This window comes from Heteronotia binoei, chromosome 4 (assembly GCF_032191835.1).
Source record: "Heteronotia binoei isolate CCM8104 ecotype False Entrance Well chromosome 4, APGP_CSIRO_Hbin_v1, whole genome shotgun sequence".
NCBI classification, from domain to species: domain Eukaryota; kingdom Metazoa; phylum Chordata; class Lepidosauria; order Squamata; family Gekkonidae; genus Heteronotia; species Heteronotia binoei.
The window spans coordinates 34,005,389-34,031,940 of record NC_083226.1 but is presented as its reverse complement, the minus strand read 5'-3'; the positions used below and the strand labels follow the sequence as shown (position 1 = coordinate 34,031,940).

The 26,552-nt window shown below is 43.6% G+C and overlaps 1 protein-coding gene across 2 annotated transcripts in view; it reads left to right on the top strand.

The window, feature by feature from the left end:
- The window catches only part of ABCA1 (ATP binding cassette subfamily A member 1), a 136,296-nt gene that overhangs the window by 18,231 nt on the left and 91,513 nt on the right, over positions 1 to 26,552 (top strand). Inside the window, exons 1-4 of one of the 2 annotated variants that reach the window (XM_060237099.1) lie at positions 524 to 629; positions 9,610 to 9,748; positions 18,573 to 18,666; positions 24,511 to 24,652. In XM_060237099.1, the coding sequence (XP_060093082.1) occupies positions 9,683 to 9,748; positions 18,573 to 18,666; positions 24,511 to 24,652 (302 nt within the window). In that variant the 5' untranslated portion in view covers positions 524 to 629; positions 9,610 to 9,682. Of the gene's footprint in view, positions 1 to 523; positions 630 to 9,609; positions 9,749 to 18,572; positions 18,667 to 24,510; positions 24,653 to 26,552 lie in introns of those variants that run through there. The other variant, XM_060237098.1, reaches the window with a different exon arrangement.

Sequence of the window (26,552 nt, the reverse complement as noted above, 5' to 3'; positions counted from 1 at the left end):
CAAACTCAAAGTTAGCAACTGTATGTCCTGTACTCCACCCAGGCCCAGGTGATAACCATTTTGAAATCAAAGTTGCCAGCTCTGATTTTCATCTGGGTAAGATTAAGGGAGGGGCCTCATAGCTGTCAAATGTAATAAAATGTAATAAATGTCAAATGTAATAAAAACAGGCATTTTTTTGTGCATAACTGGGCATAGACTTTTAAGCAGAATAGTCATTTCCAGCCATGCTATGATAGGCAGCACATTTTAGCTGTTCACCGGTTCATCTATTTGCTGTCTTTCTCAGAAAATCTTTTTTTTAAAGCAGTACACATTCATGTCTGCAAAACTCAAGGCTGAGACGATATCTTACCAAATTAATGTTACAGTTTGGCTAGGAGATTCAGGTCCATTCAACAAAGGCTGCTGCTTCTGGGATTCCCTTAAACACAACTGGGCATATCAGCTTCATTCAGCTGATAGTGTTGGAGCCGCAAGACCTTTAGGTTCAAAGTTCACATCCACTGCTGACATCTGCAACACACACAGAGTGCTTGGCGGGGACGAAGCTGGTTCCTAGAACTCAGTTGCTAAGGTCCGTTGGGTGCATTGCAAATTGTGCTTCTGTATTTGCTGTGCACCTTTGGGTAAGTGGTTCCATCTTTGAGAATTTGGGAATACAACAGTTTGCTTAAATGAAAACTGCAAGCATTTTATAATTGAGGTCAGCCACATCAGCAAGCAACTGCACTGATTTCACTTTTTCGTAACACCGAGACAATCAACGGTGCAACCCAGATTTGGGGGGAATTTGTTCAGAATCCTTGAAGAAGTGTAGCTAGGTGTCTTTTATTGAGTTTTCATAGGATTGAATATATATGTAAACTTTTATGTTCTCCTTAGAAAAGTAATACCAACAAACACCCCCCCCCCCTTGTGAATGTATTTGAATTGTGCTTTTATGTTGTTTGAGTGGTGCTAACAGCAGCTGCACTGCATCTCTGTCTGATTCCTTCACACCAGTGCATGCTTGGACCTTTGGCTAAGATAAAGGACGTAGTGCTAATCTGTGCTCGGAAACCCTTATCCAATACAATGGGTGTAGGGTAGCCAGAGCTACTTCCTTGGGGGTAATCAACCTCTTGCTAATCAGCTGTTTGATAGGGAAAGAGGAAGGGGAATGAATCTGACCATCTGACCCATTTCTGATTCCAAAGCAGTGACTGCTGCAATTTTAACTTCTTTTTTTTAAAAAGGTTCCTCTGTGCAAGCCCGTTATTGGAAACCCTCATGTAGCCCTAGTTTAGGCATGCAGTTCCGTATCTTGCTAAGGATATGTCTGTGCATGTATATAGCCTGTGACTGGATTAGGGCTAAAATCTTCTGTGGCTGGATAAGGGCTAAAGTCTTCTGAAAACTGGCCTCGATGCTTCCTTTCATTGTGATGCAAATTTCAAAATCCTTTTTTTTAAAAAAAATAAATTGTGTAACGTCTGTGAAAATGCCATGTTGTATAATACCTATAAATCGTTCCCCCTTAATTTAACACTCCTGTTGCATCAGTTTGTCACAGGGAAAATTACCTTGGTTGATGTTCTTTTGCAAGAACCATTGCTCAAGTTTATTAGTCAAACAAAGGTTTATAGCATCTTCCGGGGTTTAATCTGGATTTTGCCTGGTGGCAAGGCAGGCTCGAAGGGTTTCAAATGTATGGACCCAAATGGAGGGAGCATTTTTGTGGCCATGCTGCTGAAACAAAAACCCAGTCAAAACAGATTTCTAAATAGAAAATGAAGGGCCGGATGGGAAAGATAGACACTACAGGAAAGCTGCTGTGAGGAGAAAAGCAGCAACAGCTAATTTGAAGCAAATGAGTTCTTTGCAGAGGCCACAGGCTAAGTCTTTTTGCTGACAAGACAAGATGGCTGACTACTGCCTGAGCCACCAGGACAGGGACAGAAACCTTTTATAATTCAAGAGCCAAACTCTGTCAAAACCCAGCGTAAGAGATCACCAAAGAGCCGGTTTAAGAAGATTAATTTGTATAACTAAAAACATATTACTTAAAATGACTGATCAATCATCTTGTTAATTAATAATCTGTAACCTTTCTGCAACCCAAACACTGGTTGTTGCAACCTGCAAGTCCTTTTTTAGGAAGGGGCACACACAAAACCCCAAAATAAGTAATAAATATACAGCAACACCATGTGCAGTTGGTTTAGAGCATTGCTGTAAACTTGTTAGGGTTGCCAGGTCCAATTCAATAAATATCTGTGGACTTTGGGGGTGGAGCCAGGAGACATTGGGGTGGAGCCAGGAGTGAGGTTGTGACAAGCATGAAGGATAGGGACATCTACTTTGGGGGCCTATAGGACCTATCCTTCATGATTTCCAATGGAGGGAAGGCATTTAAAAGGTGTTCAGTCCCTTTAAACATGATGGCCAGAACTTCCTTTGGAGTTCAGTTTTGCTTGTCACAACCTCACTCCTGGCTGCATCCTTTTGAAACTTGGAGGGTGTTTTGAGGAGAGGTACTAGATGCTATGCTGGTGCCTCTATCTCAAAAAATCTGGTGCCTTTACCTCAAAAACAGCCCCCCCTGAGCCCCAAATACCCACAGATCAATTCTCCATTATACCCTTTGGAAATCAGTCTCCATAGGGAATAATGGAGTGCCTAGCAGGCATTTCCCTCCCCCCCACTTCTGATTACTCTGAAGCGGGCGGAGGGCCTCCAAAACAGGGGATCCACTGTCCCTACCCAGGGATTGGCAACCCTAAAACTTGTGCATGGTTCATACTTAAAATTACTGGCTATAGTCCAACTCTATAATTTCCCTTTTCTTTAATGCATTTCTAACAAGCCCTTTAGTGCACCAAAAAACTTTTCCTGCTGTTCCCTTCATATACTGCTTAGTCTAACAACCCTTAGAATGTCGAACTCATTTGTTATGAGGGCCGGATATGACAGAAATGAGACCTTGTCAGGCCGAGCCATGTGTATCATAAAATGTAATGCCAGTTAGCAGACATATAAACTTTATAAAGGGCACAGACACACAATTAAAGATTTTTTTTTGCTTAAAATAAAATGCTAAAAATATTAGCCCGCTTGCAATATTTTGTTTTACAGTCTCTGATAAATGCCACCTCTTGCTATGAATTATTGCATCAAAAGCTCAGTAGCACTGCACAGTGATTAATTGACAATATCTGTGCTGTACCAGTCTTGAATATGTGCTGTTCAGGTGTGCACATCTGTAAGTTGCAAACCTACTTTTGATTCATTGACATTCATTACAGACGTCAATGCTTTGAGTCTAAGACCCAAAGGAACATGAAGCAGCTGGGCATTGTGAGCTTCTGTATAGAAGTCGCTTCAAGTACTAGTCAAGAACACATGAAGGCACCATGGCACGGACTGAGGGCTATGTGCTTGTCTACAAAACTATAATTTTCCCCAGAAAAATGACTGCAACTAAAAAAAAAAAATACAACTCCCCCCCCCCCCCAAACAACTACAAGAACAGAGACACAGCCATGTACAGTGGTCAGTGTCAGCCTTTTATCTGGGAAGTCTAAATTCAAGACACCCAATCAAAGGAAAATGTGAAAGAAAAAAAAATAAGGAAAATTTGCTGGGTGAACCTGGGGTGGAACACACTCTCAGCCTAATGCTGATATTTCTCTTCTAAATAGTTCATATGCTTTCCTATTGAGAAAGACTGGAGGGCGTAAGTACAGTGAAAAAAAGGAGGGGAACCCAGTTACAAGCCCATCAAAACACTCTCTCTCTCTCTCTCTCTCTCTCTCTCTCTCTCTCTCTCTGTAGCAAGGCAAAATGCTCATACCTTCACTAAAATGTTGCTAGTCTTAAAAGCATTCTTTGTAGCTCTCCTGATGGTGGGGACTACAAAGGAAGCTCTGGTTCTTTCTTTCCTTCCCCATGGCAGGAGGAGGCGGGGGAGCCTCAGCCATTTTTTAGAAGGAAGAGAGGCTTGTCTCAGTAGCACTGCACAGTGATTAATTGAGCCTGGCAAACGTAATCACCCAGCAGAGCTATAGAGCCAAGCTCCCTCATTGGCTGAGGCTGCTCCTCCCTCCTCCTTCCTTTGGGAAAAGGGAGGGGGGAGAGGGAAAGGCTGCTTTGCTGCTCTGGCCTGGGGGGGGGACACAAATGGCGACTGAAAAAAAGCAGACAAGGGAAAATGAAGCAGATGAGGGCCTGCTTGGAGCCCTCTGCGGGGCCTGATCTGGCCCTCGGGCCACATGTTTGACATCCCTGTCTTACACTAACCTACCATATACCATAAGACTTTATTTTCTTCTTGGAAGAGACACGTTTGGGTTCATACTGAGCCACATATGGCCCCAGAGCAATAAGCTGCAGACTTCTGCCCAGGCTAAGGCCCCAAGAACAGTTCTTTCTTGCACCTTGCCTATAATGCTGAAAGCCCATGCATTGTAGACTGTGCTTTAAAGAGCCAAAATTTCTGAAAAGACAGCGCAGGGCTGGTTCACACATCTTTTATTATTTTCTCATCAGCTACTCAGCAGTAGATGAGTTGGAGGAGCTGTGGACAAACTCCTTTGTCAAGTGGGTGGAGGAAAAATGAAAGCTTTGCCCACAGTGCATGATCACACGCATGTGTAATGCACTGCAATCAAGCAGTGTATGTGCTTGTCAACCCACCTTTAGCGAGGCATGCCATAGCAATGTCTGGGGCTTTTTTTTCCTGGAGAAAGGTGCTGGAACGCTCATGAGGGAACTGAAGGAGAAACACATGGGTGCCCTCACACACTTTTAAACATTTTTTTGAGGATTTGGTTTCCACAAAGAGGTTCTGAAACTCCATTCTGCTGCGTTACCCCTGAAAAAAAGCCTTGAAGGTGCCAAATAAAGCATAATTTCAGGGTGGCCCTTAGGCGGGGCTGTTTTCAGTAGGCAAAAGTGGAGGTTTATCTGATCTTTGCCTGTGTTCTCCTTGGATATTCCAAGCAAAGCTGCAGACCTGTTGGGGTGGTAGATCCTCTGTCTGTAGTGTCTACTACAATTTAGCGTTTTCTCTTTTTTGGGGGGAGGGGCGGGAATGATTGTAGTAGTTTATCTGGATTTAAAATCAATAAGAATATAAGTTCAGGAGCCTAACTTCATTTCTGTTACAGCTGTGTGCTTGTTACAATATGAGTTGGATCCGACCTTTGCTTCTTATTATGAAAGAGCCTGGACTGATTTTTCCCCAGGAGGCCAAAAATGTTTTTATCTGTTCTCAGAACAAGGACAGTACATCAGTAGCAGCAGGGCAAACTGATATTAGCACGCCTCGTATGCTCTGCAGCTGTTTACAGGCTGTTGCATTAGATGATATGGAGGAAAACCCTTCATCCGTAACCCTTCCTTCCTTTTTCTGCATTCCGGGACAGGGAAATAAGAAATTATTTAACATACTAACTGTTTAAGAGCTTCTTCTAGTGCTGGGGCTGCACTTTATTTGGCAAGCCTGAAGGAGATGGGGGCTGCTTGGAGGCCTTTGGACCAGAGGATGTAGTGACAGCCACAGGCATAGAGCACTTTAAAAGAGGATTAGACAGATTCATGGAGGATAGATCTATTGATGGCTACAAGCCATTGTGACTAAAAGGAATCTCCACATTCAGAAGCAGTAAACTTCTGAATACCAGCACCAGCAGGCAACATCAGGGGAAGGGCTTGGTCTCAATGTCCTGTTATTGGCCACTGTGTGAGACAGGATGCTGGACTAGATAGACCGTTGGTCTGATCCAGCAGGGCTTTTCTTATGACTGGGGGAGAGGATTACATGGAGACATCAGTTGCTCATGGCAGGCTGCATTATATCAGCAGAGAGGTCCTGCATGGAAATGCTGGGTTGTACCATTAGAAGTCACTGCAAAGCTATGAGCCTGCTCACACCTTGGCAGACTCCAGCAGGTAGGGTTGTCAGGTCCCTCCTGGCAATGATGGGGGATGGAGGGACTTACTGAGAGTGGGAGGGAGGCCCAGCCGTTGTTGCAGTGCCGTGCCTACATCACTTCTGATGTGACACAGAAGTGATGTCATCATGCAGTGCTGTCAGGGTGACACTCTGGTATTTTGGCAAAAACTCTGATGTAGATTTGACTTCTACCATAGAGGTTATAGCCAAATACCAGAGTGCCACCCTGACGCCACCAACACGATGACATCACATCCGGGTCACATCAGAAGTGATGTAGACACATCGTTGCAAAATCAGCTGGGCCTCCCTCTTTTTCTGGGTACATTCCTCCCCCTAGACATCTGATTGGCAGTGCGGCCTGGAGGCAGGAGACCCCTGCCTCCACTGGGGGCAGGGGGTCTGGCAACCCTACCACAGAAGTTGCTGCTGAAGATAAGAACCAGGATAGAAGCTTTGGTGTGAGGGTCTTGTAGGTGGGGTTGCCAATTTGTGATTGGGAAATACCTGGATATTTATGAGTGGAGCTGGAGAGGATGAGTTTTGGGAAGGGAGGGGAAGGACCTCAGAAAGGTACAATGCCATAGAGTCTATCACCTTTTTCTCCAGCGGAAGTGATCTCTGTTGTGTGGAGATTAGTTGTAATTCTGTAAAACTTTCCCCACCGGGAAGTTTGCAACCCTACCTATAGTATGGGACTAGGCATTGTTGTAATCTCTGGAGTCAATGAGGACTAGAACCTTACTTTTAAAAAAGCAGAAGAATGTGTGTTGTTTACCAGTGACATGGAAGAGTGATAGTTGAGATGGAGAGCCTGATCCTCAGTAGAAAAAGAGATTTCAAGGCTATGCACAATCAGGCTGTTCTTTTTTTTTGGGGGGGGGGTGTTCTAAAGTCACTGACTAAATAGGTTTTTTCTAGGGGAAAGGCATCCTCCCCCTAGTTTCCCCCCCTGTGGTCAGAAAGCAAACAGATAGCTGCATTGTTTGCCAAAAGCTTCCACCCCTTCTCTGAGGCTGCTGCATATTTGTTTGATAACAGCTGTGGTGAGAGGTGAATTTTGAAACTGAATTGCTGCTGCATGGTTTAATTTCAACCATTTCTATCTGTCCCGACCCCTCTTCACTGCACAAGTGTGAAAGTACGGATGGATCTGGCTACAGTGTGGGGGTTGGTTTCTAATGAGTCCCAGAAGGAAAACCTCGATTTTACTTCTTCTTTTTTTTTAAATAAGTAGGTTCACATTTGAGCTGATGTGCCAATATGAAGTAAAGAGTTTCAGAATGGTAGAGCTGTGATAGAGGGGCATATTCTGGAGAAGAAGAAACATGCATGTTCTCTTACGTAGCTGTTACGTTCAGCAACAGGTTATATTTGACAGCCATGCTGACTTTAGACCAGACAGCTTCTAGTTTTATCTGGGGAGGTCTCATAGTTCAGCTCTAGTGCATATATTTTGCTGCAGAAGACAGGCTACAACCACAACATGAGGTACTGCTTGAGAGTCTCAATGAAGTAAAACTTCACAGTTTTTGCACTCCATTGCAGCTGGGCTTGTGTGCTCAGGGGAGGGTTGTCTGGGCTTGTGTGCTCAGGGGAGGGTTGTCTATAAATTTAATTTATAAATAGTTAAATAAATGAAAGGAAATTTATTTATTTAGGAGATGTGTATGGGAGGCATTGCTGGTTAATAGGTAGGCACTGATAGATTTGCATGAACCAGGAGTCTCCTGTTCACACCTAGATTCTGCTGAGAATTTAGCCAACCAATTCAGTCTGCTCTTTCCCATAGTGGGCTCAGAGCGGATTCCAACATGGTAAAACAATTAAAAACCCAACAATACAGCAATCAAATAAATATTATTTACTTATTTTGTTCAAAATATTTATACCCTTCTTCTCCTTATAACTATCTGCATCAGTTTACAGCAGTAAAAAAATGGTAAAAAGAGTAAAAGAATGAGGTACAAAGATAAAACCTGCAGCTGAAACAAGGAAAAAGCACGGTACATCAGTTGTAGCAGAAACAAACAAACAAACAAAGCCTATTGAAAAAATGACAGAGATGAAATTGGGAGAATGTGTTGATGGCATCTAATAAAACAGGGGAGGGGGATCTACAAGGTTGCTCGAAAGCTTCTCTAAGGAGGCACCACTAAGCACGACCACATCTGTGGTGCTCACCAACCTAACATGCAAAATATATAGCAGGCTCACATAGAATGAGATCAGGGCTTTTTTATTTTGAGCAGGAAAGCCCTGGAACACAGTTCCAGCTGGCTTGGCATCAGGGTGTGTGGCCTAATATGCAAATGAATTCCTGCTGTGCTTTTTCTACAAAAAGCCCTAAGTCGAACAATGCTGCCATCACGGGGTGTGACCTAATATGCAAATGAGTTCCTGCTGGGCTTATTCTACCCAAAAAGCCCTGGATTAGATGCTTCTTTAGGTGCCCTAGTGCTAGGTGGCATAGAAAGGTACAAAAGGTAAAGATGGGGTGGGAAAGGACAACATAGAGTTGTGACTGAAGGGGGCATCTGTTGAGTGTTCTGATCAGGCAGTACCAGGTTACATTTCTAAACACTTTTCAAGGGCAGGTCCACATAGAGTGCATTACAATAAATGAATCTAGATTTGTAAAATTCTGTTGCTCCAATGGTATGACATAATTTCCACCGTGAACCTGGGAGTGATATCATCACATCAGGGCAATACTCTAGTATTCCAGGGGTGGCCAATGGTAGCTCTCCAGATGTTTTTTGCCTACAACTCCCATCAGCCCCAGCCATTGGCCATGCTGGCTGGGGCTGATGGGAGTTGCAGGCAAAAAACATCTGGAGAGCTACCGTCGGCCACCCCTGTAGTATTCTACTGAAGCCCCATGGTTTCAGCATAAGAGTTTTAATGGCATCTTAAAATGTTGCCCCATGCTATAAGAGTGACAGCAATTTTTGCTGTATTCCCCTACCCCACCTCTTCCAAGCAGTGGTATGGGTTGGAGGCTGTCAGCTGAGAGATCTACCAGCCCACTATAGCTGGAGATCTACCAGTCCTAAAACATGGTAAAAAAGGTAAAGATAGTGCAAGCACTAGGTCATTACCAACTCATGGGTGACGTCACAACATGACATTTTCTTGGCAGACTTTTTATGGGGTGGTTTGCCATTGCCTTCTCCAGTCTACACTTTACTCCCAGCAAGCTGAATAATTTTGCTGACCTTGGAAGGATAGAAGGCTGAGTCAACTTTGAGCTGGCTAACTGAACCTAGCTTCTGCTGGGATCAAACTCAGGTCATGTGCAGAGCTTGGACTGCAGTACTGCAGCTTCCCATTCTGCGCCACAAGACTCTTTCATGGTAGATAGGCTCATTTAGTTGTTGATAACAATAATAGCTGCCAGTGCAATTCTCAGCTGAGTTACACTGTTCTAAGATAATTGATTTCAATAGACGTAGAAGGATGCATTCTGTGAAAGAAAAAAAATCTATAATTATTATTACTTCTTCAACTGTAGTAGCTATGGAGGGAGGGAGGTATTGGATCACAAAACTTGGGCTTGTTAGGAATGTAGTGGCATAAACAACAGAGCTGAATGTGGCCCTTGGAATTGTTTACCTTTCTTGAAGAATTGACAGAGGTTGCTTATCTCTCCTCCCTTTGTTTTTTTCTAGTTGATGACCAGCCACAGTATCTCTGCTGTGTGCTGCTGCCATCTGTGGTGCTGCTGGTGTGTATAGAGGGAAGATGGCATTCTGGTCACAGCTGGGGTTGCTGCTATGGAAGAATTTCACCTGTAGGAGAAGACAGACGGTAAGATCATACCATTGTTGTTTTTGTTGTTAGTCTGAACTGGGCAACTGTACTGCTTTTTGGAGGGCGTTTTCAGGCAACCATTTTGGATGTAGTGAAGGCTGACATGTTGTTGCTTACATGTACAAATCCCATTGAGTTTGGTAGGCTTCAGGACAGAGTTCCGATTTGGCTAGGGCTTGAATTCTGTTCCAAGGATTATTGCTTGTAAGACTAGTCCTTTTCAGATGTTCCAATCACACAAACTGAGAAACTATCAAGCATGCTTGCTAGGAAGATCTCACTATCTGTGGTATGCACGGTTGCCATGTTGTGTGAACAGGGCAGTGTGTGTATTTGCCATGTGCATACAGCTTTGGTATGGATGAATTGGTCTCTGGATTTTTCATGGTTCAAGTTAGTCTATGCCAAGGTTGTATGAATATGGTAGATAAGTGTGTTGATCATACAACCACCACACATATTGGGAGTTCACAGATAATGCATATCTCATAATATGTGGTTGATAGGATCTCAGTGCATGTGACTGTAACATCTGAAAAGGGCTACTTTAGAATGAAGAAATGATCTTATATTAGAACCTGGGTTTGTATTAATTTATGTGAAGTATACACTTCCCACGGTTACTCTAAAACCAATATCAGTTATTTTTGATTTCTTAAGCATTCTCAGTGATTATAGCATCAGGTTAACTTTCTTTGTACACACGTTTATATGTCATAACATGCATATTGCCCAGATCATGGGCATATATTCAATGAGACCCATGTGTCTGACGGCAATTAGTGGAATCATATAAGTTAAGTTATTGCCTATTTTCTGCGGTCACTTTTTAAAGACTTTATGGAAAAAATTTAGAAGAAGAAGAAGAAGAAGATATTGGATTTATATCCCGCCCTCCACTCCGAAGAGTCTCAGAGTGGCTCACAATCTCCTTTACCTTCCTCCCCCACAACAAACACCCTGTGAGGTGGGTGGGGCTGGAGAGGGCTCTCACAGCAGCTGCCCTTTCAAGGACAACCTCTGCCAGGGCTATGGCTGACCCAAGGCCATTCCAGCAGGTGCAAGTGGAGAAGTGGGGAATCAAACCTGGTTCTCCCAGATAAGAGTCCACACACTTAACCACTACACCAGACTGGCTCTGGGGTGATCCCTTGTTAACTGCTGTCTGTCAGGAGAAGGGGCTTCCCATAATCTCAAATACCACTCATGGGAAGCCACCAAGGAAGGCTCTGCAGAGGAAGGCAATGGCAAACCACCTGTTTCTGAATTGCCTTGAAAGCCCCTTGCTGGGATCATCAAAAGTCAGTTGTGACTTGTATGTATTTACATGTATTGACTCTGGCCAAAAACACTTAGCTTGAGGAAAGTAAAGCAAAACTGGAAAGAGATTCCACCTCCAGTATGCTGCTAAATACATTGATGTGGCTCTTGACCTAGTTTGGAAAGTTATTTTTTTGAAATGGTAGGTGGCAAGAGGGTGGAGGAAAAAGATTCCTTTAATAAAGAAATTAAATTAATTAACATTCTTTAAATTAGCGCAGCAGTTAGGATAGAATTTTTACTAGTGGCTGCTGTGAGAACTGACCACCCTGTGTTTCTCGTATACCATTGGATTCTGCACAGAAGTGTCCCAGATACATACTATGTCCCCTTGCATATAATGTCCTATTGGCCCTGCTTTTAACTTCCCCCTCCCTTTTCTTTATGCCCATGTGCACATATACCTCCCTATTCAGGCAATCACTTCATACATTTGATAGAGAGAGTTCTAGCCCATGGAAACTTATGCTGCTATAAATTTGCTAATGATTAAAATACCATAAGACTCAGTGTTGTTTCAGACATAATGGAGATCCTCACTTTGTTGGATCGTAGACTATTGTAATCATTCACTCCTTGGAACTGCATCTGGATTGAGTTGCACCTTAAAGATCAACAAAATTTTCCAAGGTACGAGCTGATGAAATGAGTTTTGAAACATGAAAACTTACACTGTGGAAGATTTTGTTCGTCTTTGGGGCTACTGGACTCAATTTTTGTTCTATGACTACTACAGCCTAACTAAATTCACTGCTTGGCATTTCCACTTGGACGAAAGTGCAGGAGGTGAGTGATCACAATAGCCCAATGTCCAACAATGTGTAGATCCCTTCTAGGTTGGTTCGCCATTCTCCAAGTGAGGCCTGGAGTCCTCTGGGAATTGCTGCAGGCTATAGAGATCAATTCAGCTGGTGGGTGGGTGGACTCTATGGCATTACATCCTACTTAGGTCCCTCCCCTCTCCAAGCCCTTCCCTTCCCAGACTCCTCCTCCAAATCTTCAGGAATTTCCCAAGCCAGACTTGGTAACCCTACTTTTAGGAACACAGCTAACCCTGTGGAACTTCTCATGCGGCAAAATGTGCATAATGGTGTTGACATAAGTTGGACCACATCAAGGTGATTAATCAGTGGCATTGTAACTCTTCTTAGGTGGCACTGTACTCCACCCAGTTCCGTTCTGAGTCTTGTTTTGGTATTTTCCTTTTGTTTTTGTCTAAAGTCATTCATGTGATGGGGTGCGGAACCATAGATAATTGCTCTGGATTCTTCTGGGCTTTATACTGTGCACCTAATGATCAGATAAGGGAGACCACTGTAATAACCAAATTATTTGGCGATTCTTGCAGTGTGTAGTAAGCCATTTGACAGTTTCATAGACCATTTACCACACTTGCTGTGGTCAGAAAGCAAGGCCTCTTGGATTGTTGTGACCAATACTTTTGACTTTGATGACCCCCCCTCCTAAACAGCTTCTTGCATAAAATACACAGTTTTCCTGGTATGTATATAAATAGATGGGACTAACAGTGAGCTGAATACAAATTTCCTGCTGTGTGGAAGCACAATTTGCACAAATCTCCTCTCCCTGCCAAGGACATTCCTTGTGGACTCCATTAGTACTCTCCACAGAGTGTTTACCAATGTTTCAAAGATGAAGAAAAAAAATTCTAGATCACGAGGACACCTTTGCTGTTTCAAACAATTTTTATTAGTAACATATGGCAATATATTCAATTTCTTATATCATTAATAACTACTTTTTTAAATCCCATATATTACTTTCTATCTACCCCTCCCCCCTTTACTTGACCCCCGCCAATGTACTAAATTCAAAACATCATTTTAAAAGGTACCCCTAATTAATAAGAACCAAAGTTCATATCTTCCCCCCAATCATTATCAAAAATTGTCCAATTTCCTTTTATTTTCCATTCTTTTTCTACATATCTTCTGAACTTCTTCCACTCCATCTTAAATACTTCTAAATCATAGTCTCTTAAAGTTCTTATTAACTTATCTATTTCACTCCATGTCATAACTTTAACAATCCAATCCCATTTCTCTGGTATTTTTTCTTGCTTCCACAACTGCGCATACAGTGTCCTAGCAGCTGAGAACAAGTACCAGATTAAAGTTCTGTCTTCTTTTGGAAATTTTTTCATTTGTAATCCTAACAGAAAAGTCTCTGCAACTTTGTTAAATTCATATCCCAAGATCTTAGAAATCTTTTGCTGAATCATCTGCCAAAACATTTTGGCTCTTTCACAAGTCCACCACATATGGTAGAAAGAACCATCATGCTTTTTACATTTCCAACATCTGTCTGGCATCTTGTTATTCATCTTTGCCAATTTTTTAGGAGTTATATACCATCTGTACATCATCTTAAAACAATTTTCTTTGATATTCTGGCATGTTGAGAGTTTCATAGAGTTCTTCCACAAATATTCCCAAGTTTCCATCTGTATTTCTTTATTTACATTAATTGCCCATTTAATCATTTGAGATTTAACTACTTCATCTTCTGTAGACCATTGTAAAAGTAATTTATATACTTTTGAAATTAATTTATTATTGTCTCCAAGCAGAACTTTTTCCATTTCTGTTTGCTCCTTCCTTATTCCTTCAGTTTTAATATCATTCTCCACCAAGCTCTTTATTTGTTGCATTTGAAACCAATCATATTTATTATTCAGCTCTTCAGCAGTTTTCAGTTCTGTTTTGCCACTTTGTATTTTTAACAGTTGACTATATGACAACCACTTTTCTTCCCCTATCTCAGCTGTTATTTTTATTACTTCTGCCGGTACTATCCATAATGGTCTTCTCTCATCTCCATACTTCTTATATTTCATCCATGTACTTAACAAATTATTTCTTATATAATGGTGAGAGAAAAAAAAGTCCATCTTCTTTTTTTCATAATACAAATATGCGTGCCAGCCAAATTTATTTCCGTGACCTTCCAACACTAAAAGTTTTTTGTTTAACAGCGTTATCCATTCTTTTATCCACACTAAGCAAACTGCTTCCTGATATAATCTTAAATTCGGTAGTTGAAATCCACCTCTCTTTTGCATCTGTCAAAATTTTCATTTTAATCCTTGGTTTCTTCCCGGCCCACATAAATTCTGAAATTTTTCTTGCCATTTATCAAATTGTTTACTACCCTTCACAAAAGGAATAGTTTGAAACAAATGCATAATTCTTGGTAGAATATTTATTTTAATTGCAGCTATTCTACCCAACAATGACAAATTAAGCTTGTTCCTTTGCTGACAAGTGTCAGTGAGAAATTGCAGTAGCCCTTTTCAGTTTAATTTAATTTAATTTAATTTAATTTTTCAGTTTATACCCGCCCTATCCTGCAAGCGGACTTTGGGCAGCTTAGAACATTAAAAGCCTTACAGAAACATTAAACAAAGTACATCCAGACTAGATAATATCATAATTATAGAATTAACAGAAACCATGATCCACATCATTGTCAACAAGTCAATTATGCTTTTGGCTTTCCTACATTACATACTGAGACAATGTAAGGTTGCCAAGCTCCAGGTGGGGATTGAAGATCTCTTGGAATTACAACTGATCTCTGGACAACATAGATGGCTAATTTATTTAATATTTATATGGCTGCTTTGGAAGGTGAGCTGTATGACATTATACCCTACTGAGGTCCCTCCCTAAAGCCCACCCTCACAGGCTCCGCCCTCAAATCTCTAGGTATTTCCAAACCTGGAGTTGGCATCCATATGAGAGAGTGCTAATACACAGTCCTCTCAATATGCACCAATCTCATCACTGTTGCCTCATAACTTTACTAGTTCCTATTCTTGAGTACTGTTATTTGAGAAATGTTATACCTCATAATAAGGTTGTTTCTCCTTAGGAGCAAGAAATGTACTATTCTATGGGTCAAGATTGGGCAGAAATTAACACTATGAAAACCTCATGACCCAACTGTGCTACTGGTTGCACTCCCTCACTGGTTTCCTTCCATTAGTCTCCTTATAGGTAATGGCAACAGAAACACCATGTGTTTGAGTAGGTGAAATGCAAATACTGTGCCATCCTTGCATAGACAGCGGGCTTTAAGATAACAAAACTTGATTTGCGTGGCTGCTATTTTTGGTGGATTTTGTGGCGGTTGGGGGAAGTGGAACCTGTATGTGCTCTTTCTAAATATGCCTGAGGTTTGCTGGTGATATTGTTGTGCCGCCCACCAAAGCATACTGTTGCATGGCTTGCAGCAGATTCTTAGATAACTGGCTATTTTCAGAGATAAAGGAATAGCAAGAGCTGCTGAATAAGGGAATGAGTGTGTGCCTATTTGCTCAGGTCTGACCTCCCCCTCTCCCCCACCGTTGCTTCCCCTCCCCCTGCACACAGGGTTCAGCCAGGGTATACTTTGTCCTGGACATCTTCCAGCAGCACCAGTGTAAATGTTCAGCCGCACACGTCAAGCTGAGCTTTGTACCCAGTTTTCGCAATGCTAATTTCAGCAGCTGCATTTTTCAAAACTGGCAGAGATGGGAAATGCACTTCAAGCTGTTTACTGGAGAAGCTTTTATGGGAAAAGAAGCTTACGCATACACAAATACGCACACTCAAAGCTGTCAAATCAAAGCAAGCATTTTTATTAAGCCCTTTGGTTGATCAGTAGTCAGTTAGGCTATCAGCAAGGCTGTGGAATAATATCACTTCAAATGTTTAGACAAGCACATTTCTGGTCTTTTACGTGCAGTAATTCAAGAATTCTTATAACCACCTTGCAAGGTAGACCTGGCACATGTGAAGGGTCTCCCCTCCCACCCCATGTTGTTTTCCTGACCCGCTGTAGACCTATGAAGTCACTATTTGCCTCTTGTGGAAATGTACCTGTAGCTCATCACAACACATGTAAGTTTCCCACAGGGGCAAATAGCAGCTTCCAGGTAGAGTTGCTAATGTCCAGGTTGGGCCTCGTCATCTCCTGGAATTATAACCGATTTCTAGACAACAGAGATCACCTGCTGTAGAGAAAATGGCTACTTTGGAAGGTGGATTCTATGGCATTATTCCCTGCTGAGGTATCTGTGCTTCCCTGGCTCGACCCCCTAAATCTCCATTAATTTCTCAACACAGTGTTGGTGTTTTAACTTGGTAAAATGTGTGGACCAGTCTTGATTTCAGTGGAGGCCCATGCATGCCTAGAAAGCCTATGGCAGCCATAAGGACCTTGTATTGCATAAATGGATCTTGCTAGGCCCAGAAGTGTGCCCCTATGCTGGAGGCCAGTAGAAGATCAGTAGCGAATCAGCAGACAGACATATTTCTTGAATGTATAGCAATAAAGATATTTGTCAGAATTCTTCCTTTGTTTTGTTTAAAAATAATAGGGCTGTCAGCTAGGTTCTGAGCATGTTTGTGGTGTATTTGGAGTGAAGAAAGAAGGCCATGGGCCTGCTTGTGTTAAAGAAAAAGGGTTGCCAGGCTGACTTACCTGGCCAGCAGGAGTTTCCTGATGTCCTTCTGGGAGACCTGAAGAGAAGTTGGGCATTTTCAGGCCTACTTTCAGTTTTGGGCCTACTTCTGGTTGGGGTGACACTCTGGTTTTTGGGCAAAACTCCATGGTAAATTCAGATTCAAACCATAGAGTTTTGCCCCAAAACCAGAGCGTCACCCCCAACTGGAAGTAGGCCTGAAAAGGTCAGTTGGGGGTGGGATTTCCCCTCACCAACTAGGCTCAAATCAAGCCTGGTTCCAGCCTGCCTCAAGAGGGAAACTGCTACCCCTTCCCAGCAGCTCATCAGACTCAAGTCCAACCCACACTGAGGCCTCAAAAGGCTACGTTTTATTTTGTAACACAAGGGCATAGGATTGCCAGTTTCCTATCCTGGCCTCTGGCAGCAAAAGTGAGCAAGCTTATGTAATTTGCTTTGTTGGTTAGCAGAACCCAGAGCTTTAACATCAAGGCCCAGACATAGAATGGTGTTTTGTTGGCAAAGCTAGACACAAAATAGAGGGTCAGGAGACTGCCTTTTTTGTTCCTGGTTTTCCATCTTTACAAAAATGTATTGTTTTCAGAACCTACTTCTCCCCACTCCTGTGTCTGATTTTTTTTGTGCGTGTGTGATCCACACATTTAGAATTAAGGGTAAGTTTTTTCCACCCATCCTCTTATCGCTTCTGTTCCTTTCTGCTGCTGTCATTTCCCCTCCTGTTCTCTGTCTTTTCCTATATCCTGTTTTGGCTCCTCTCACCTGAACATGAATTATCGAGCACCATTTTGAGTTGCTACAGTACCAGCAATTCAAAATCTCACTTAAACTTTATTTCTTCCATTATGTTTGAATAGGCGTAGATATAATTTTTTACTTTAAAAAGTTTTCAGATTTTTTGTTGTTGTCTTGGGAGTTCCCCTCAGATTTGTAAAAATAACTCCCCCGGGTTACTCCACTGTGTGAATGCCTTCGCACCGTGAAGGCATACATAGGATTCCAGAGGGTTTCTCATCTGAGCGCTGACCAGACCCAGAATTTAGCTTCAGCTGGAGCATGACTCCAGCTCCAGCTTCAGATCATGCGTTGGCTTCTGTGGCAGCTCTCAGTTACAGTCTTTGGCGGAGGTGGGGGGGAGGGAGGTGGGACATATTTACAGTTCAGATTGTCCTAAATTACAGTAACACCCCCAGCCCTTATTTCTTGGCCCGATGTTAAATGTCAGTAATCCAATTTTAGATCCTAATGTTGATGTTGTACTTAGGCGTTGAACAGCATTGCTTGCACTGAAATTCAAAACATATGTATGTGTGCTTGTGTTTGACTATATAAAAACAGTTGGCAGGAACTGGTGAGCATATGAAGTTCTTCTGGGTGAAAGGAGTTCATTTAAGCCCTGGATGATCGTAATTTTTTTTAAAAAACAAAACAAAATGTACATCCACGGTGGGTGGGTGTGTGTAGAATCCTATGTAATATGATGAGTAAGGAGTCTCAAGACACACTGCAGTTTTCTGCTACAAAGCTTGTAGCGTGATGGCCTAGCAGATGAGACCAGGGTTTCCCAGTGTGAAGCCTGTGGGTGCCATGGAGCCCACCAACACACTTCCTGGCACTTAACAAGTGATTTAGAATTAGAAAGTGGGTGTGGCCAGGTAGGAGTAATGGCCATTTTGGGTTGCATCCACCAATCTATGTCAGAATTTCAAAGCTGCCCATAGACTCAAAAAGTTTGGACACTATTTGATTATGATTATTTGATGCTACCTGATAGATATGAACTACAATCTGTTACAAAGAAGTGGAACACACTTCAGAGGGCTGTTAACAGGTTTTGCTCAAGCACTGAGTGGCAATTTGAGGGCTGAGCTATTTTGGACACACTGGGAGAGGTGGCCCTTTCACCTGATCCAGCGCACAGAAATTTGATGATGATTAACCCCTCCTCGTTGCTCTCAGTTTCTCAGGGTTAACATATCTGGCTACTCAACACTTGTTTCTTTTTCCCACTTTCAGTTCCAGCTGTTGATTGAAATTGCCTGGCCCCTGTTTGTCTTCTTTATACTGTCATCTGTGCGGCTATCTTTTCCACCCCATGAACAACATGAATGTAAGTATGTACGGCTTCCAGCTAAGGGTTGGGTGAATTTTGGGGGTGGAGCGTGAGGAGGGTGGGGTCTGGGGCATACCATAGAGTAACTTCTACAGCAGCCATTTCTCCAGATTTCTGTAATCTGGAGATAAGTTGTAATTAATGGGAAATCTCCAGCCACAGCCTGGAGGCTGACAACCCTTGTTGCCAGCTCTGGGTTGGGAAATACCTGGAGATTTTGGGGGTGGAACCTGGAGAAAGGGTGGCAGTTGGGTACAAGGGGGGTTCATCCTCCAAATCAGCCAAGTGGAGAAAGTGTTCTCTAGTCAGAAGAGCAATTGTAATACTGGGGATCTCCAAGCCTCACCTGGTAGGTGGCAACCCCCAGTATGGGACAAATTTGCCTGGCTTTAGTTTTGGTGAAGGAGAATATGAAGGAGCATGATAAGGGGTTTGAGATATTTCCTGTGGTTTTTTTCATCTCTCTTTCCAAGTTTAATCCCCAGCATCTTCAGCTAAGAAAGATCTAAAGTAATAGGGGGAGAAAGCTTCTTTGTGCTATAATTCTTCCTCAGGCTGGATGGTACAAAATAAAAAATGATAAAGGGCGGAGGGAGAAAGAGATATAACAGCCATTATTTTAAAGATCTCAACTCACCGACACCTGTGTGATAAATGTTGTGGACAAGTAGATATACAATGATGCCTTTGATATCAGGTTGCACTCTAGGTCCCCTGAGTAAGAAAACAAGAACAAATGATCTTTCTTCAATGGAATGACAAAGTTCAGCCATCTTTCTGGGAAAGAACATTGCCTCAGACTCAGGAGAGCCACTGACAGAGAATGCTGTACTAGATAGACTGATGGTCTGACTTTGTATAAGGGAGCTTCATATGTTTGTTGACTATCTTTGGGCTTTCAGGTCCTTCTGGAGGCATTTATAAAGAAAGTCACATGTCAGGAGAGAGAGGTATAGATGAGTTCTGGAGGGAAAGAGTACTGCTTAAGGCAGGGTTACCAGGTAGCAGCCAGGAACCCTAGGAGCAAAAAGGGGGTTGGACCTAGCATGATGGCTGCAGTGCAGACTAACACCACTTACGTTAAAAAAGCAAAAATGAAGTCACTGGACAAGATTTTTTAAACACTCTATGGTTAAATTAGGGTTGCCAGGTCTTTCCTGGCTCCAGCGTGTGGTGCACAATGATGTCATGTAGTGCCATAGAGTTTTTACCCAAATTCTCTAGAGCATCCTTGTTGTGATGTCATTGCACCAGGCATGTCAAGTGCCTAACAGAGCTCTTTGAGGGCGGGGATTCCCATGCTGTCTAGCTCCATGTTGGTGGGTTGGGGACCTCCAAACTGGAGGAAACCCCACCCCCAACAGGAGGCTGGGAACCCTAGGTTAAATAGCTATAGTGGGAGATCTGGTAGGACTAGCTTAAATTTGGGTAAACTACATAAGGGTTTTTATTATGTTATTATTTTATTTATTAGTTATATTCGGGGGTGGGGGGGTTGTAGCAGGAATTCCTTTATATATTAGGACACACACCCCTGATGTAGCTAATCCTCCCGGAACTTATAGTAAGCCCTGTAAGCTCTTGTAAAATTGTTTACCTCAGAGATGTGCCCTAATATGCAAAGGAGTTCCTGCTACAAAAAAAGCCCTGGCTATATTTATATCCCACCATTCTCAAACAGGCTCATTTTATCAACAGTTTTAAAGGGTGACTGGTCATTGGATTCCAAGCAGCAGCCCAATTTCTATTCATAAATTCAGTGAGGTAGTTTAAACCAATTTTTCCACTTGGCAAAAAAGAGAGGCAGGAATCTCTGTGACGACATCAATTGTGGGGACCATGGGACCAGCAGTGACAAATTGCTCAGCCAGTTTTGGTAGGCAGAATAAATCACAGGGTTTCTCAGAGTGCAATCCTATGCAGTTAGCCTGGTCTGAGTCCTTCACTGGACTTAGTCTGGAGTAACTCTTCATAGCATTTCATTGTGAGGGGATTTAAAATCCAATACCTGTCTTGCGGCCAGTCTGCTGTTTCTCTTAGATCATTTTTAATTCTTCTTTCATTTGATTTGTGTTACTCGTTTTCTGAGATCTTTCAAAAAACAAATGAATAATAACAAACTACTTCATTCTTTTTTACTGATTTAAAGGTAACTCTAGAGGGATGGGAAAACTTTCCTGGTTGACTTTCATAATGCCAGGCATCTCATTTAAACTGGGCTACAATGTGTGCACTCATGCCCCCCTGGGTGGTAGCATGCTGGTGCAACACAGTTGCCTAGCCTACAGAACTATGGTATACTAATGTTGCACACATAGCAGCTGAGGGCTACACTTTAAATGCCAGATGTGCACAAAGTCACACATCTGAGCCCTTCTATCCTACCAGCATCACATTTAAATCACACCTAATATCTTCCCTTCCTTTCTCCTAATAGCAGAAGAATTCCAGTACAACCTGGTAGTTTAGAGTACAAATTGTCAATCAAGAAGCTGCAATATGGGGGGGGGGGGGTTTACTTATTTATTTATTTATTACTTTGCATTTATATCCTGCCCTCTCCGCAAGCGGACTCAGGGCGGCTTACAGTATCATAAAAACAATTACTAACCCTTGTAAGGGGTTTCTGGGCATTCCCTCAATAATGCATATGATGTGTTTTATACTTACAAAAGCATCGTGTGAATGAGAAGACATTAATTGCTTTATTCATGGTAATCTGAGCCAGTTCCAGTGGGTTAGAAATTGAATGGAATAAATAATATTAGAATTAGATTTGCCCTTCTTAGAAAAAGTAATCGGCTCCCATTTTGTTTTATGAACCTGGTGCAGTTCATTCTGTCTGTTTGCAAGCACACATAGATGTACCTTATATGCTTTCTCTCCCTGTGCGGGGGCACTAGAGATAAAGCTAGTATGCAGATCGCAGTGACCCTTGTAACAACTCTTGTTTATGCCTTAAGGTGACAAACAGTGCAATTGTATACCAAGTTATACCCTTCTAGGCTCATTTACTCCTGTGCTCTTAGAATGATATAACTATGTTCAGGATTGCATGGAGAGCCATCTTATCTTCTGTGCTGATGTTCTTTGGTGTCAGAACATGTCCTATGGACAGCTTCCTGAGTAATATTGAACAGCAGCCAAGTAGCGGGGTTGTAAGTTTTAAAACACTAATCATTTAAAATATGTTGTCGACACTGCATTCCCATGCAAAGTTATATCCTAAGTCCATTGACGTTTATAGGTTTAGAATGATATAACACTGTGATTCAGTGAAATCAGACTCCTGAAAAGTTAACATATTTAATATTTTCTCAAAAGACAACAGTGGCATTTATGCCTTTCTGAAATTTTGAATGTCTCTACTGTTGATTTACTGGTGATAGCAATTAATTGCCATGTTAAGTGGAAGCAGCCCTGAATATTTTTTTGTTCAGGGGTGCGTCTTGAGCTCAAGGTATACATTTTTTGGCCGTCTAGAGTAGCTATTTGTAGCTTTTGCTTCTAAGGGTGTTTTACTTTTGGTATATAGAATACTTTTAGGAGATGAGTCATCGTCCTTGCAAGTAAATAAGGTAGTTTTTCAACATGTAGCCCTATTCACCCAGCCTCAGTGGCTGAACATGTCTACAACCTGTCTCTAGCTCTAGCTCTTTCCCCGTCCTACCTCTGAGGATCTTGAGGAGGCACACCAGATACCGTCCCCACCGCCACCAATCCTGTGAGGTGGGCCAGGCTGAGAGGCTGGCCCTGGTTGACCCAAATGAAAGGGTCCTGGCTGAGGAGGAGGGGGGTTCTCGCAGACTCTCCCAGATCCCCCTACCTCCAGCTCTTATTCCTCCTGTGTTTTCTACAGAAGCAACAGGGTTGAGGGCTTTCCTGACAGAGAGGCACCCTTCAGGGGGTGCTTTTTGCCCTCCCATGACCTCTTTTCTCTCACGGGCTGAGAACAGGAGGGAAGAAGAGAGGTTGCAATCTCCCACCCACCACAACACTTGCTCTGCCTCCTAGCTTTGCAGCTGTTTGGACATATGGAGGCAATATCAGCATCCTTTTTTCCTTTTTCTCCTCCACTAGCTTCTGAGGTCGGGAAGTCTTTTTTTCCCAGAGAGGCACACACAAGATAGCCCAGTTGCTTCCCAATCCACACGCTGGCCCTCCTTCTCCTCTCTTCCCTGCTGGCCCCACTCCTACATTGACAAACCACTGCTCCACATGTTCACTCACATCAAACCCCCTGACAGTTTCCATCTGAAAAAACACGAAGTCAGTTGGTGTGGAGTGGGCAGCACCAGCTGCTCAGTTCTGCCCTCCATGTAGTGGCTTTGCCAGTCCTTGCTGAGCTGCAGTCAGAAGAGGTGGGAATGGGGGAAAAAACACATTTCTCCTTTTTGATTGCCTTCACTACCATCCCCCCCTCCACTATTTTATCTCAGTGTGAGCCAGTATGGTGTAGTGGTAAACAGCGGTGGACTCTAAATGGGGAAATGGAGTTTGAGTTCCCACTCCTCCACATGAAGCCAGTGGAATGACCTTGGGTCTGTTACAGTTCTCTCAGAGCTCTCTCAGCCCCACCTACCTCATAGGGTGTCTGCTGTGGGGACAGGGCTGGCCCTCCCGCTAGGCAGGGGCGTGTCAATTTCAATGCCGGAACCAGCTCTAGCGCCGCATTCTGGCTCTCTGAAGTGTCCCCCCAGGCCAAACACTCCAGTCGTGGTTAAAACCATGCCACGGGGCCGGGCTGCACTCACCACTAGGCGGCTTCCTAGGGCACCAGGAGGGTGGGGGCGCAAAATTGGGCTCCCCACCCTTCTCCTGGTGCCCTAGGCAAGCACCTAGTTTGCCTTTTGCTGCCGCTACCGCTGCCCGCCCCTCCATTCCCTACCCCCGTGCCTCTCCGCTGCGTCTTCTCCTCCTCCCTCCCTTCGGACCCTTTCCTACCTCAGTGTGTCATTTTCAATGCCCGAACTGGCTCTAGCGCCGCTTTCTGGCTCTCTAAAGCTCCCTTCCCCAGCCAAACACTCCAGTGGCGGTTAAAACTGCGCCACAGGGCCGGGCTGCGCTCACTGTCCGTCCCTCAGGAACAGCGTCCTGAAAGGGCGACCCCAGCTACAGCTGACTCCTCCCGTCCCCACTTCCTGGATGGGAGGGGAGGAGTTTAGCGGGGGTCGCCCTTTCAGGACGCTGTTCCTGAGGGACGGATGGTGAGTGCAGCCCGGCCCCGTGGCATGGTTTTAACCACGACTGGAGTGTTTGGCCTGGGGGGACACTTCAGAGAGCCAGAATGCGGCGCTAGAGCTGGTTCCGGCATTGAAATTGACACGCCGGGGTGGGTCCGAAGGGGGGGGGGGCTCTTGGGGGCACCAGGCAGCGAGTCTGCCTAGGGCGCCATGGGGCATCAGGTTGCCCCTGTGTGGTGAGAGGGGAAGGAGGCAATTGTAAGCTGCTCTAGGACTCCTTCGGGTAGTAAAGAGCAAGGTATGAAAACCAACTCCTTTTCTTCTCTTCTTCTTCCTCCTCTTTCTATTTCTTGACAGTTTTGACCACACACACCTCACTGTGTACGCCCTCCTACCTCCCCCACCCTATTTGCTCGCAGGCCAGGTAAGAGCCCCGCATGGGACAGTTCCATCCCCCATGCTGTATGTTTGACACCCTTTCTCTATGTACTAAAAGAGATCTGATGCCACAGAGACTCACTTCCTTCTAGGCAACACAGTCATTTTCTCTTCAGTGTGGACAGAATCTGGGTTTTCAAGGGAAGGGGTTCTTTCAAAAGGAGAAGCAATGAGCTGGTGGCCCAGTATAATGTCCTAAACCTTTGCCCTTGTGTTCCAGGTCACTTTCCAAATAAAGCCATGCCTTCAGCCGGAACATTGCCCTGGGTCCAGGGGATTATCTGTAATGCCAACAATCCATGCTTCCGCTATCCTACTCCCGGGGAGTCGCCAGGCATTGTTGGAAATTTCAACAAATCAATGTGAGTACCAATGTTTATTTAATGGTCCCTGACCCACAGAAGACTAAGAGGTGCATGGGAAGAAGAGAAGTGGGTTGAATGGCTGGGCCATATAATTGGCAATGGCAGCTACTCTTTCCTACACCTGTACGAAGCCTTGTGTGGAGGTTCTGGGATTGTAGTTGGCAAGGGAAACAAGGGGTGAAAATGCTAGGAGGGGCCATAAAGGGGGACATTACTAAGGCATACTTGGAGGGCAGCAGGCAGAGTAAAGACCTCTCTAGGATGAACTGGCAGGTGAGAAAGTATCACTTGTGATTTTAGTTGGCTCATCCATCCATCCAGTGCATCAATGTACCCCAGAGGGCTGTTCTAACTACACAGAAGCTTCTGGGGGTCATACTGTAGTTTTCCTTTGCATAAGAAATGACAGGGCCTCACTATGATTGGTGAGGTGCCTGCTTCCCTGGGCTGAGTGAGTGAGAGCACACCCACAAAGACTCACAGACCTCTGGGGTGCTTTCTTGGCATGTGCCCAACTATCCATCACTCTCCACCCCTTGCTAGTGGATGTCTTCAGACTCAGAATGATGATGATATTGGATTTATATCCTGCCCTTATATACTCTGAATCTCAGAGTCTCAGAGCGGTCACAATCTCCTTTACCTCCCCCCCCCCCACCCACAACAGACACTCTGTGAGGTAGGTGGGGCTGAGAGAGCTTTTACAGCAGCTGCCCTTTTCAGGACAACTCCTGCGAGAGCTATGACTGACCCAAGACCATTCCAGCAGGTGCAAGAGGAGGAGTGAGGAATCAAACCTGGTTCTCCCAAATAAGAGTCCGCACACTTAACCACTACACCAAACTGGCTTCTTCTCCTCATTTCCTTGGATACTCTGGTGGAACAGCAGCAAGTTAGTGGCCAAAACTCTGAACTCAAACACCCTGTGATTTCGGCTTAATGTGGTTCTTCTGCCTACAATCACCCAAACAGTAGAACCTCTCAAATGATGCACTGAAACCTGTGCAGGTCTTCTTCAGATCTCCTGCCTACCGTTTTGAGGTTTTAACTGCCCAAGAAGTTTCATATGCATTATGATGGGAGAGACATGGTTCCCTTTTGTATACCCCATTGCTGCTAGTGTGCTGCCACTGCGGTGTGAGAGAGGGAGGCAAGGAGGAGGGGAGGCATTTAAAAATGCCCCCCCCACCTTCATGAACCTGAACTGATTCAGGAAATGGAAAAGTTTGTGGAGGTTTGTGAACCTCCATTGTGAGACACCACAAACCTTGAACCTTCATTTTCCTTGTTTGTGCCCATCCCTACTCTGTAGCTGTAGAAAAGTCTGTAGTCTGTCTGTAGTAGTACAAAAGAGCAAGAGTCCAATAGTACATTAAAGACTAACAACATTTGTGGCAGGATATGAGTTTTTGTGAGTCGCTGCTCACTTCTAGCTGTATCTGAGGAAGTGAGCAGTGACTCACAAAAGTTCATATCCTGCCACAAATGTTGTTAGTCTATAAGGTGCTGCTGGACTCTTGCTCTTTTCTGTGGCAAGAAACTAGCATACTTCCCCTTGCTCTAAAAATTTGTTTCAGTGTTTAAAACATGTTTTGTTATTTAGAAATTTAGAGGACATAGGGAAAGATGTGTCATGACTGTAGTGGTAGCTGATGATGTAAAAGGATGCAACATTTCTGTGGCCTGTAAAAGATTTACTCAAAAGTTACAATAATTGCCCCACCTATGTTATTGGCAGCTCTGACCATTCTAAGGAATTTTTCTGGCTAAAAATTCCAGATGGTGCCTCTTCTCACTAAATTAACATGGTACACAATCCTTCACATATTTTACTGAAATGAATGAGAGCAAAGTGATTCTCCCCCATACTTCTCATGCTTTTCAATGTCATTTGTGC